Genomic DNA, 14028 nt, shown 5'->3' on the forward strand with positions numbered 1-14028 from the left:
GTGCTGCTTTGAAGCCATTTGCAAGTATTGCATATGTGCCAAGCTCCTTTATTGCACAGTGTTCGGTTATCTGTTCACGTTCCATTGCTGGTAACTCTTAAATCTTCGTAGATGCTTTAAAAAAAAGATAGCCTTAGCGTTGTTTGCAGTTTGCCAATGCACAAGGTGTGCTTCTGCTCTCGCTTACGTTAGCAGTGCGAGTTTTGCCTACGTTGAATTCGTTTGGTGCTCTTCTCTTGTGGGCGAATGCCATTCGTGCCAATTTCCCAAACGACCAGTGCCGGAAGTGTCCTTTTAGAGGGCCGTTTTTTCGCAGCCATTCATGTCGCCACGGTACCCTGGTGGACCGAGGCCGGGCGTCCGGATGCCGCAGCAGGTGGACTTCAACGTGAGTGTGGTTTCAATGCTTCCTGTATGTCGTGCATTGTCATCACTTTTTTTAATTCTTGTCAGGAGTACAGGGACTTGCTTGCTGTTTAATGTTAGGCTTTCCTCGCAAAGCTTGTCACGCAGCTCGAGTTCTTTCAAGTTTGTGTGGCAGATAGTGTGCCACTTTAAAAGTGATTAGCAGTGGTAAAACGAGGGATGTCCCAGGTTGCAGCAACATTCTTTGTTCTACCACTGGTAATCGCTTCAAGCCTTCATCTTCCTGTGAACACCTCTCTCCTGTTTAAATAGTGTGTCATTTGTTACAAGGGACAAGCTTCCTGGTGAATGACTACCGTATTTACTCGCATAATGAGTGCACCCCCCACTTTTCCAATAGAAAAAAAGTGTGTTCTTGCTTTTCCTCACCTAACAATCGCACACCGAGCTCATGAAGTAGGAGACGCATGGTAAAATTTGGCGATAGCATACCTGGCAGCGTTTACGAATTGGTAATAAAATTCCCAATTTATAGATTGTTGTAATTACGCAGAATTTGCACTATTTCTTATTCACATCAGGTGTATGGCAAAACTGATCTCAAAATAATACAAACACAGTCATTGATTTTTTTCAGAGCCATATTTTTTGGACTCGCTGGGCCACTTCATAGAACCAATGTACAATGCCAACAGAAAATTCAGCCGACTCTTAACATGAATATTGCATAAGTAAACTTCATGAATATTTATGTCAGAGTGTGAATACATTTAGTATTCTTTAATAAATTCCACCCCCCACCCCTGCTTCAACTACCATTTTTTTCTAATTTTTAGTTTGGCACGTCTGTGAGCGGCAAAATTACATGACCTGTATGCATGATTCAAGTGCACAATGGTTATCAAAATTCAAGCAGAATTTTACACGCTGTCATCACTCAAAAGGACGGTGCTATTTTTGTGTAATAACTTTATTTTTGACATTTTTCTTTGCTGCTTTAGCATGGATATGTTAGATGTGCATACCATTGTTTGTGTATGAGGCTAACTAGGTGCGCTGGCTTCTTTTTGCAGCCACCCGGTGGTGTTCCTGGTCAACCCATGATGCCAAACAGCATAGACCCAACACGGCAAGGCAGGTTCACTTTCAGCACTTTGAAATATTTATGCTATGAGCTGACTTTTTTTTTTTTTTTTCAAAAATGTTTTTGTTCCTGCATTTTTTCTTACTGAAAGCTCAAAATTGGTTTAAGCTATTAAAAATGTTTAAATGATTCATAGTGTAAAAAGAAAGACTTGGTATCTCGCTATGAAACTATTCATAGTGTATCAAAATCAATTGATGGTAGTACTGTTGATAGTATTGCGATACTTAACTATAGAAAGGTCGATCAATAGTCTTTCAATTCTTGACTAATGGTATTGTTGCGATAACTGACCATCGCTAACACTCGGTTAATGCGATTGGGAACAGTTAGACATCTCTAAGTTTATGTTGCAGTGTTTACGCGTGGGGGTGGAATCGCAGCGGAGTGACTTAGGCCTACCTGGCAACAGGAATGCAACCGGCGACCAGCCCCGGTGTCTCCGCTGGGGATCGTGTGGTGGCTCGATTGTTCATGTCATCCACCCTGGTGCGAAAAGTGGTTAGCAACGTTCGAAATTTAGCATGTTGTAAGCTAATGGACTTGGGCCGGGACTTTTGAAAAATCCGCATCATTCTGGAATTCGCATCAGACAGGATCATATCACCGAGGTTCTACTGCATAACGAATGCGGATATAACTAATTATTGGTCATAACAAAGTAAATATAAAACCTTTCTCACCGATATCATTGTGTAGCGAATATATGCTTATAACAAATATTGGATATAATGACAACATTTTCGTGTCAGATACGGCTTTGTTATAATGAGGTTCAACTGTATTACCGATAGTTTCTATAGTATCAGTAGTACTGGCAATAGTTTGGCATCACTACAACAGTGTTCAGCCGTAGAAACTGTCATCTGTTTTCAGCAGAAAGAAGAGTTTGACCCCACGGAATCTGTGCTCAAATGCTTCGTTGCCTTGTAAGGTGCCAGAATAGCGTGAACGTCATGCCCTCATCAGTTGTCATTGCTGTATAAATTGCCACTGTCATTGGACCAGCTACCTTGACGCTTTTCTTCGAGTCGACCTGTTGCTTTATTCCACCCCCGAAGCGTCCTGCTTGTGTAAGTGGCACAGCTCTCGTTATTTTACACGTCTGACATTTCTGTCTTGGCAATTTTACAACACAAGGCAAGGTAGCCATTGACAGTATGCTTATTAAGGCTTTTTGCCTTGATGAAAGTTGTGAATGGAAACAGTTGGGTTTTTAGCACAGAATAAGACAGATAACCAACGAAAAACTGCAGGTACAAATGCCAACTTCCAAGTGATGTTTTAAGGACATGAATAGTCTTCTTTTTCGCATTCAAGGTTGCACTGCACTTGGTGCTTGTTTTAAACTCGGTCGCATTAATTAAAAGGCAATAATTATTTCCTGCACTCTTGGGGAAGTGAGTGTAAAATAGTGTAATTACTTGGTTGACACCTCTAAAAGCGAGACATACTTTGTGTCAGCGCTTCTTTAGACTCCATGAATCAGTCAAGGGTGGTGACTTTGAGAGGTGTTGCTGGGTTTCTGGACCCAAAGCTTTTGGGACAAGTTTTGCAGAGGACTGCAGTATTTAGAAAACGGATTGCCAAGTGCATCTGCAGCTCCAACTCTTTATATTCTCTTTGTGCCCTGAAACAATGAGGATCCCTGTTCTGAAACTAGCTAGCTGACAGAAGATGCTTAAAAGCATCTGTAATTGGCTTTCATTTGGCAGTTTGAGCTTTTTTTCTTTGAAACTAGTACTAGTAGCCACTTTTTGGTCCAGCGTTGCCAACTGCTTCAGCTAACATCTTATTTGTCCCGTTTATTTCAGGTGACGGAGGAGAGTTTGCTGGATGGCAAGGTGTGTGCCTTTAGCAGTTGATTTCATGCCTGGTCATTGTAATGTATTTGTGCGTGTTATTGGGACATCTGCGACCACAGAGCTGTGCATGTGTTTTGCTTACACGTCGGACAAAAAATGCTGCGAAAGCCTTTGGCTAAGAGACCGCTGTCTTGACTAATTGCAGTGCTGCTCGGATGAGAATTGCTGCGCCTTTCCGAGGAGGCACACTTAGCCATATTGGCCTTGTGACAGGGCACTCTCGTCAGCGTTTGATGCCCTATTATCTCTAGACCATATAGTTATTTAGTATATAAGGCTTTGCTGACCAAACGCCAGTTCACTATGAAATAGCGAAATTACGCATTTCTATGACCGCACCACTTAAGTAGCCTCCATGGCATTGCCTGCCAAGTACAAAATGGAGTGTAGAAGCACTCTCTGGCCTCTGAAATGGATGTTTTGTGATGCTCGATATTACATTGTTTCCGGTGTACTTTAAAATTCACCCACAGAAACATTTGTCTCTGTGACCCTTTAAATATTGCGAGTTTCAGCAAAGCTTTTTATAACAAGGAGTGGGCAACACAGCCATGAATGAAACTTCCACTGCAGAGGGAATCGCATTGTATGTGGCTGCTGAGACATTGGCCAAACGGGAGGCTACATCGGCGATTGCCTGCGTGAACACGCAAACTTGCACGGCTCTAGAGCAAGCAGCAATATGACAGTGCATTGTGGTCACGTGTGGATCCAAGCATCGGTTTCCTAGCGTGCATTTTAGCCGTTTGCGGAGACCAGTAATCATAATAGATTCGAGAGGCGCTTGAGATTAACAGGAAGGGGGGTCGTCATGCTTAAGTGTATTGTCTATTTTTTTTTTTTTTTAATACATACGTATTTCATATCCTAAAAATTAATGCAGATGGTTTTTGTTCTGTTTTTTCTGCTCTACTGCTACTTTTTCTGCATGTGTTTACTTGGTATACATACTGTGGTCTCCACAGTAAAATATCAGCATCGTGTCTCGTGTGTTTTAGTCGTCGTGCCGTGTTGGCGCTGTCTCTTAACCATACATGACATCTTTCAGGGCCCCCATCGATGAACCCCATGAACCCTCGAATGAACCCTCCACGGGGCCAGCCCCTCGGTCCCATGAACCCCGGGGTAAGTGGCTCACATCTTTCTAGGCTGGGTATGTTGCACGAGTGTGCGGCAGGGTCCAGCATGGGATTCGCTTGACTGCTATGCAACAGCGTTTGCTTGAGTTAACGATTCAAAAGCATTGGGGGCTTAGGCACCAATTTCAAAAAGCAGAATTGTCACTTTCACTTTCTCGTCTAGTAATCAACATTTTACCATGATAAAAATGACAGCAGTGTTGAAAGAATAATTTAAAAGGTTAAACCGATTTCGTGTTTCCCATCGACTGTACATTTAATATATATCGACTAAGGAAAAGTACAGTGGTGCAGTGAGAGAGAAAAGGAAGTTTCAGAGAGGTGCTCGTTATCGCTTGCAAGCACAGTGCTTCGGAGAGTGCGAATGCTGGAAAAGTAGTTCAGAGTTGTTGGTGTGTTGTGTTGCGTCTTAGCTGAAGTGTTCCTCTGGTGCTTCCCTGCAGAACTACGGAGGCATGAGGCCACCACCCAACAGCACGATGGGTCCCGGAGGTCCCAACATGCCGCCCATGTCCATGTGAGCTGCTTTGCCATTTTTCCCCGCGTCTCCTCGCGTCTGTGGTTCGTGGCGGACAGGGATCTTGCAGCAGTGAGGTCTTGGCGTAACTCAAACCTTGAGAGCTTCCTGGAAAAAAAATTGCTATAGGGAAGTCCAGGTCTAGTGTGTACGGAAGCTGCAAGCATGGTGTTTCACCCAGCGTTGGACGGATTGGCAGTACATAAATTTGATTAGGCGTCATCCTTCTGGTTTCTAACGGCGTTATGGCTTTGCAAATTGATTATTTTCGCCAGAATGTTGCTCTAAATGCAACGATTCACAATGAATATGCACGTGCGCAGACTCTTGTTGCTTTTCGTGCTTAGAAAAAACAGTATTGCTTTGAACTTCAGTCAGATAAAGCGTAGTAAATAAAGCCCTCAAGAATGGTCTAAAGTCTCAACAGCAAAGATTATTAGACACTCGTGTACTAACTCGCAGCAACTGAGCGCTTAAAGGGACACTACTCGATGTTGCTTTTCAGAAACCTGAAAACGTTGTCTCGTAGAAAAAAACGAGAAAATTATTGCTTCATTGCAATTCAAATCACCCGCCACGCTAACCAAGGAGTGGTGACTATCATTTTCTGTCGTTGGTGAGTGTAACGGCGCCCGAAGAGTACGGTGCGCGCTGCAGCATTTGGATAACCGTTCGGGCATTCCGCGACGTCGCGTAGTAAGTGCGAGGTTCGCGAGCCAGAAAAACAAGCGATAACAGAAAAACTGAAACGCAAAAGTGCGGGCAGCGCAGAGTACCTCAAGTCAACGGTGTAATGTCAGTTATGGTCTAAGTAGTCTCAACAGCAAAGATTATTAGACAGAATTAAAATGAGGAGTGCCTTCGTCATGTACTAATGTCCCGGGGGAGTCGCATCGTCCTGCATTTACCTTAATTTCTCTATTACTAAGGCTCTGCTGATGTATTGTAATCCTTCGCCGGGGTTCTTGAAATAAAATAAGTTCTGTTTGAAAACTGGCTAAAGCTCTCAAACCTACCTAACCTGTTTATATCATAACTCGCAGGAGACCGCCAATCGGCTTGATGTAAAAGTGTTTGTAAACTTTGATTTTTAAGGTTTGAGACTTTCAGTTATTCCTTTGAAAGCAACTTGCCGTACCAGCGTACAGACGTCGGTTGGCTGCGAGACAAATGTTTTAATGTCGTGAACTGGTGCGTCCATTTGCTGGCGCACGCAGTGACATCTCCGGTGCTTTTGACCACTCGCATTACAGGAAAAGCAGGGTCTTCTACTGTGTATTGCGTAAAGAGAAGCACTACGTGCACACAACTCTTCCCAGCTAATTCGCTGGCTGATTCTCGCTCAAATTTTGTAGAGAGGTAGCATTTTGGAGGAAGTTTAGTTCAATGCCTTGTTTTAGGGCATTGCTTAGCAGTTTTGTTTACAAGAACTCCAAAGTGGGTGCCATTCCTGCTGATGCCACTCAATATGTGTTTATTCCACTGCAACAGATTTGAGTGCCTTCTGCCACCGTTCTGTTGCAGTGGAATAGAAAATATTTTAGTGGTGTTGCTGCAGTTGGCATCCACTTCAGGTATGTTGTGGATGGAACTGGTAAGCAATGTCTGAAAATGTGGTATTAAACCAAACTCACTAACAAAATTCTAGCCCTGTGCAAAATTAGAACACGAACGAACCAGCAGTTCAGTAGGAGGAGCTGCGTATTTTTTGCTCTAATGACTATGAGCTTATTTGTTGCAGCCGATGCCGTGCGCTTGTTCTAGTGTGGTTACCAATTGCCTGCTCACTTGTCTCTTCCAGGCCCGGCCCTGGCGGAAGACCTTGGCAACCTAACGCATCATCGGTGAGTACCCTCGTCCGCTTGTCTTCACTCAAGTCCTCACTTGCACCGGTTGAGTTAACATGGCAGATTACAGATGTAGTTGAACTTTTATATAATGAGAGTTTTGTTTAGTGTCTTACTGTACCGATACCGGCTACGTGACTGCATGTGCACGGAGTTTACCGGGCTCTGATCAGTTTGCCAGTTAGGCATGGCAGTGTCCGGGCTGCCCGCTTCAATCAGAGTTCGCCTGTGTTGCTTGCATTGTGACAATGAAAGGCAAAGTCGCCATCGCTTAGTGTCATCTCATGCAGGAGCCAAAAGTATGAGTGATGTTTTGTTGCGTGTTTTGACGCTGCTAGGCCTAGAGGAATGGCATCGAGACGGGAAAGTGTCGATATACATTTACGAGAATGCAGCGCGGCCTTTAGCGTTGATCTTGTACTTAGTCTTCTCGTACAAGTGTTATTTCTCTTAAAAGGGCCCTTCACCAGGTTTGGACATTGCAGAAGAGACAGGAAGTGGGGTGCGTAGATCACATGTGACAATTGTGTCCGCGAGGTATCGAACTGCTGCACTGCACGAAAAGGGCTCGAACTTCACATGAAAGTCCCCATGCCCCTGCTCTAGAGGGAGTCTTGATTCCTGTCGGAGAATCAAGGTCACCATAAATGCTTCTACGTCAGGCACATTGCCTGCAACGCCGCCTAGTATGGCAAGGAGTGTCGCTTGTGGGCAGTAGTCGAGGCAAAGGGAGAGTTGTATATTGGCAGGGAAGCTTGCCTCCTCACAACAAAGGCAACACTGCATTTAAATTTTACCTACTTCCTCTAATAGGCCACTGATTCAACAAACTTTTGCTGTAAAACGCTCTCTGGATGACTCTTTAAAACTTCCAGTGTATGAATAAAATTTTCCAATTAGGTCTGGTGAGGGGCCCTCTGAGCCGTGCAGGTAGGTTGCACGTCAGCATTTGCATACACAGGGTGCCAGAAAAATCGGTGCTTAGTGGCAAGCAGTGGCTTGATGGCTATGGGCGCCCTGCTCTAACACCCTGTGCTCTACAAGAACCGAAAGTTGGCCGGGTTTGTATAAATACATGATTGGCGTAACAGTGCAAGGAAGACTAAGACAAGATGACAGGAAAAGCACTAGTCCTGTCATCTCCTCCTCTCTAACTGTCTTCCTTGCGCTGTTAGGCCAGTCATGCACCCTGTCATTGTAGTGTTGCTTTTAGGCGATTGGTTCGGCTGTGCCGTGATGCATGGCTGTATTGACACGGTGCTCTCGTTTCTTTCTTTCTGTGCAGATGAACTACTCTTCAGCGTCACCTGGCAGCCACTATGGGGTGAGTGCGGCTGGCTGACGCAGTCTCTGCTCTGCTGGCTACCTTTGCACGACAAGCAGAAGTGCCCATTGCACGAACGTGGCATGCGTGCAAACCTTTCCAGTCCATTGGAAAGACTTCTTGCGGAACCCTTGTTGAAGGCAGAGGCAGTGTGAAAGTCACGCACGCATGGAATATGAAAAGGAGGTAGTTTCGCACTTGAAAAAAAAAAAAGTCCTTTGTAGCTTCCAGCTAGTCTAGTGGATGACAATTTTTTCCATTTTAGGTGCAGTAAATAATGCCGCATGGTTGTCTGAAGCCATTTGCAAGTGCATGCAACGTAAGCAGACGAAGATGCAGGAAGGAACGATACGGGATGGAGCACTGACTGACAACTACTGTTAGTCATCTGATCAGTTATTAGTCAGCACTCTCATGCTGTACACACTTGCAATGTCGCACAAACTTTCCCGAGAAAACATGTTGGATGTGTTTTCCGAAAACACAAGCGCGGCAGTTGGGAATGATTGCAGTGCCAGAGCTTCCTTGTGGGGAATTTTAGTAGGATAGACTGGCTGAATCGAAGACCAGTCAGGGAAACTGTGTTATTCTGACCGATTCCATAACTCGGTCCATCTGTTTCCAAACAGGGTCCGCCAGTGTCGGCGTCGGGACCTCCAGGCCCCGGCACGCCCATCATGCCAAGTCCGCAAGGTGCGTGATCGGCTGGTTGCCTCTCGCGAGGAGCGCCCCCTTTTTCTCCCACACATTGCCCCCCCTCCTATTCCGGCACAATCTGTTTTGCTCGTCCGTATGCACGCTTTCTGCTTTTGACAGCCCTGCCCCAGTCTCATCTCAGTGCATTGTAGGGGGCGACGGGGTTGCAAGAACAAAAACCTAATTCCGGAGAATGTTACGAAAGCATTAAAGGACTACTGGCCCGTATATAGCAGAACTTGTAGAAGCTGTACCACACGTTTGTTGCACGTGAAAGGATAATGCTTGGCAAGTGCGAAGGTTCGGAAGCACTCATGAGAATTTCACTTGATACTAAAGTTAGTTTCGAAATGCTGGACATGGCGTCATCTGTGTTGTTGTGATGTCGTGACCCAGAGCAATAAGGGTAGGTATGGCGGCGTTCCTCATAAAGAAAAACAAAGGTTGAAGGTTTGGCCTTCACTTAACGCAAAAAAGAAATTTCTCGTGTCAGCACTTTAAATATTTCTAAAGAATAAGCCTCGATAAAATCATGAAGAAGCAAGAACAGCTACTGTAAAGTTACGCGATGAGGGACTGATTCGTAACTATTGGAATAAATAACCTTCAGTGAAATAGACACTGTTAGTTCTAGTACTTCACGTTGTATAGCTTCAGCTGGACGCGCAAGTTTTGAGTGTAAATTAAAAGCTTAAACAAAATTTGCATTTATATGTGTTGCTCGAGAACAAGCGCAGTTGTTTCAGCTTCACTTGTCTCATTCCTGGGAACTGAGTACTGCTGCCAGGTCTTAGAATCTAATGAAGACAAAAAGAAAAGGACAGATTTAATTTATAATTGGTCATAATAAAACAAGAAGACAGGAAGGGCTATTGAACCCTTTGTAGCCTACTGACTAAATTGCTTCAAACGTGCCTACGTGCATTGAATTTTCAGTTACATTATTAGTGCATTAGTGGGTACCTAGGTTACGAACATGGAAGCAATAGCATGCACTGTGATGGCTCTGTAGCAAAGGAGCCATTGACATTGGGCGAGCAAGTGAAGTTTGAGCCTGAAGCCAACATTTAGACGAGGGCACTTTTTCGTTGTCGTCAAGGCAATGCGTTGAAATCACTTCTAATCTTGACGAAGGCAAACCGCTTGTTGAAATATTGGCTTTGTACTGACACTTACCTTGTTCGCCTGCTGATAATTACTTAGCTTGCCACATGTCAAGCTTGCAAAAAAAAAAAAAGGATTGAGCGATAATTCTGCATTCAGGGCTTTGTATATCGTGAATAATGCGCAGAAGTGGGAAAAACTTACATGAGACTAGTCAACAAAGGCTTGACCCTTTCCTTTACCCCTGCCTTTTTTTTTTTTTCTTCCCTGATGCTTTTTGCCTCGGCGCATGCATTGTCGTCGTTTCTCGGCGTGGTTTACTCTGTGTGAGCACATGTAGCAGCAACTTGAAGCATGTACAGTTTACGAAGGAATAGTGTAACAATTGGGGATCTGACCTTTGGGCTTCTTCTGTTTGGCTACACTTTTGTACATAAACATGGTACATGTTCACGCCTCTCTTAAGGCCAGTGCACCGGGGCAGAGGAAAGCATGATGTGACGCATCGGTGCAGCGTGATCAAATTATTCCCCGCTCTGCTGGTAGTCTGTATTTAGCTGCCCTTGTCAGATGAGAGCATGAAGGAAACAAAAGCAGACACCGACCAAGATGAGGAAATTATTAAAAACAATATTTTGGCCCTCACGCAATCTTCGTTTGCTATGACAAAATTGGCTAGTCTCATCAAAATATGAGACTCTAGTACAGCCTCGTGGGGAGCAGGTTGCGGAACCTTCTTAGTGGCATTGCCACCCACCAGGTTCTTCTTGCGTGCGTGATCTTTTCGGCATGTCCTTGTTCAAGATAGGACCGGTATAATCCTGGAAGTGTAATCTACCAGTCCAGCTCAACTTGGTGTTGCTCTCTTTTCCCCCCTTTGACGGGCAACTGCTACAAAATTTTGAACTGTGTAAAAAAGCCTAGTTCAAGATTGTGCAGATATAGGGGCGCTTGGAATACGAGCAGAAGCATTGTCAAAAGCTAGCTAAAATAGCCGTTTTTGATATCGAAACTGAAAGAAATACCGCCATTACCTCTTGCCGGAAGTGGCACATGAACTGCTCTCCGTTTCATACATAACAGGCAAGCTACAAAGGCTAGAGACACGTCTCACTTTTAACGTCTGTGACTAAAAAGTAGTGCTTCATGTATGAAGGAAACTAGGTTTGCGCCACATAATTAGACATAAAATTAGGTCTCATACTTTTAAGTTTCATAATGTGACGTAATATTATATATACAAGGGCATCGAGAGATCTGAACTTATTCACCACCAGACAAGCGGAGTAACATGCTTCTGCGACCAGTGGCCACAGTGCATCACTTGCGCCTGCGACCAAATCATAGTACGTCGCCTATTAGAAACATAAATATGCGTAAGTAATGTGTGATTTGACGCAAACTTGCGTCTGCAAGTCGCAGTTAATGTGCTAGTTATTTCATGAAAAAGAACATTGCAGATAAAAAACAACTGCACTGCAAAACGCGCGGAGTGATATTTGCCTGGCTACGTTTGTTGCTTAGATTCCACAATGTTGCCTCCTATGTATCGAAGTACAGAATGCATGGCTCCTTGGCATGTACTCCGAGATAAGGTGACATCCTTGGCGCGCTGAGAAACTTTTGGAGGCGACGTGTTGCGACTTGGCAGTCGCCTGCTCGGGTGCTTTTTGAAGGCTGATAACAAGAAACTTGTACAATTACCAGCCCTGCAGCCAAAATTGCTTCAGTGGTAGTATTTAGCCAAAGTGAAAGTTAACAATGTGGCCCATATGTCACGGCATTTCACTTCTTGTTCACACTGTAACTCGGTGACAGAGCTTGGTCACACCATAACTGCGATTCTTGGTCACACTCATAACTTGGTTCACGGCACTGCCCCGAGCAAGTGCAGAAAGTGCGGCCAAACGGAGGAGGCCTATCAGGTGTAGCACGTCAACGAAGTGACTCGTACAGTAGAACCTTGTTTTAGCAACTCTACATTTAGTGGAACTCTAGCTAGATTTCGTGGAACTCTAGCTTCTAGGAAACAAAAATGCTCCAGATTGAGGGTTCATAGCTTCTTTGGGCTAAAACACCCAATGTAGCTGACCTGCCAGAGCTGTTGTTAAAGTCAGGACCAGCAGACTTGGTGGCACTGTTTCCACCCAGACAGTGGACCGGAAAGTCCAAACCTTCTGCATTTTGTGTGCCAATGCGCCCCAACAAATGCGATGGTTTTCTGCCAAACTTTCTGCTCGGCTATCATCACCAGTGAAGTTCCATTTTGCACCATTGCGATTGCTACGAGTGTAACGACAAAATTTTCACATTTTATTTTCGCTTCTTTGTCAGTTGAGGTAAAGGTCTGGAAACTCGGGTTATCAGCCTCGACTGGGTTGCTATTAACGTGGTGCTACCGTGTTCAGAATCGTTGTGCTCACATGTCAAGTGAACTCACGTTGAGACTCGTCTGGCAGCATGTTCGTGTGTGCTGTTGTGTATATAGTTTTAGCAAGGTGCTTGCCCGCTTTGTAGCTTGGTGTCACTTTTTTGTTTCACCAACAACTTTTTTATTTTGTTTTATTTCTTTCTGGGAGGTCACCGGGTGGTATAACTGTGCGCCAAGCGTAAGCACAAATATTATGAACCGCCTGCTGCAGTTCCCCGAGAAGTGTGACGCTCTGGGGAACGAGACACTGTCTTATTTGGCCTCGAGGCAAGCGCAGCGCTTTACAGGCACTCATAGAAATGTTGCTGAATGTGCAGAATGCACGTGTCACCTGTTTTTGCCACTTGCTTGGCGAGAATAGCTCAAGCATGCGTCGAGCTTGTGACTAAGTATGTGTGGTATGCAGAGGTGGCACAGGCAAACGTGCTTCTGAACTTGTTGGTTCATTGACCCCTGTAGCGTAAAGCCTTGAACGTGTGACAAAGCACACAGGAAAAAAGACAGCGGGTCGCTGATTAACAAATGCTTTTATTCGAAGCAGGCGACGCATGCATGCAAAGGAACGGGAAGCCAGCAGGGCCCTATTAGTGGTCCCGATGGTGCTGTTTACAAGCGGTGGGCGATATGAAAGGAATGGAATTGAGCTAAAGGACTCGTTGCATAATACCGGCCTGAATATATATGGGCGGTTGAAATCGAAGCTATTTGTCGCCCCACGTCTTTTGTTCCGGCTTAATTATGGCGTCTGCCATTGGCAAACCGTTTTGCCTCTGTCCGAGGCTGCGCGATGGCGGGCAGAGCCACCCGGTGACCTTCCCACCACCACCACCACCCACCCCCATTCGTTGTTGTCAGTGTGCTGTTGCTACGCTGCCCCCCCTCCCCCTACATGTGTTGTCCCCCGTGGCGTGTGTTTGTAGGTACCCCTGGCCCCTTCTCCCCCGCCAGCCATCGAATGAGTGCCCCCAACGCTAGACGAGGTGATGATGACCTTTGACCCTGCCGCTGCTCTCCGCCTGACTCTCCTGCACGCTTTTGTTGCGTTTGGCCCTTTCCCCTCCTCTCTTTGCAACAAGGCGCCCGAGTCGGCGCCTTGTTTGCGCCGCCCATAGGTCTGTGTTTTGCCCGTTGCCTTTACGCAGCAGAACCTCATTTGCAGAGTAGCCTGGCTGCAAGTGTGCTGAATTGTTGTGTCAGGAGCGTTGTTTTAAGCCAGGTCAGCTCTAGTCAATAGCTTGTGGCACATCGCAACAGAACAGAGAGAGAGACACGCACGTACATACAGCACTGACTTTCGACTGAATTTTTTATTCGAATATTGGCCGTTTATACAACAATGGTAAAGTTTTCTTATATCTTATAACTCTTATACCTGATAATCCTCCCCTTCAGTGTGCATATCTTCGGAAAAGAAATCAAGTGTCTTTACACACACTGTAACGGGTGATAAAGCCTGGTCATTGTTGTATAAAGGGGCGGTATTTGAGAAGGTCCAGTCGAAAGTCAGGGCTGTATGTATGAGTGGGTCGTTCCTTGTCTCGTTGTGGAGTGCAAGTTAATTGATTGTGAAGTTTATTCTTCTGAGCTCTGAGAAA

General features: G+C 45.1%; 1 protein-coding gene across 20 annotated transcripts in view; it reads left to right on the plus strand.

Annotated features, from left to right (window-relative positions):
* The window catches only part of LOC119433405 (single-stranded DNA-binding protein 3-like), a 121770-nt gene that overhangs the window by 56055 nt on the left and 51687 nt on the right, over nt 1–14028 (plus strand). For 15 of the 20 annotated variants that reach the window (XM_049658900.1, XM_049658904.1, XM_049658909.1 and 12 more), the window contains 9 exons: nt 317–388; nt 1440–1500; nt 3325–3354; nt 4424–4500; nt 4958–5031; nt 6833–6875; nt 8164–8202; nt 8832–8895; nt 13354–13413. In XM_049658900.1, coding sequence (XP_049514857.1) covers nt 317–388; nt 1440–1500; nt 3325–3354; nt 4424–4500; nt 4958–5031; nt 6833–6875; nt 8164–8202; nt 8832–8895; nt 13354–13413 — 520 coding nt within the window. The remainder of the gene's footprint in view (nt 1–316; nt 389–1439; nt 1501–3324; nt 3355–4423; nt 4501–4957; nt 5032–6832; nt 6876–8163; nt 8203–8831; nt 8896–13353; nt 13414–14028) is intronic. The other 5 variants (XM_049658911.1, XM_049658907.1, XM_037700606.2 and 2 more) reach the window with 1 other exon arrangement.

Source organism: Dermacentor silvarum, chromosome 11, assembly GCF_013339745.2.
Source record: "Dermacentor silvarum isolate Dsil-2018 chromosome 11, BIME_Dsil_1.4, whole genome shotgun sequence".
Lineage (NCBI taxonomy): Eukaryota > Metazoa > Arthropoda > Arachnida > Ixodida > Ixodidae > Dermacentor > Dermacentor silvarum.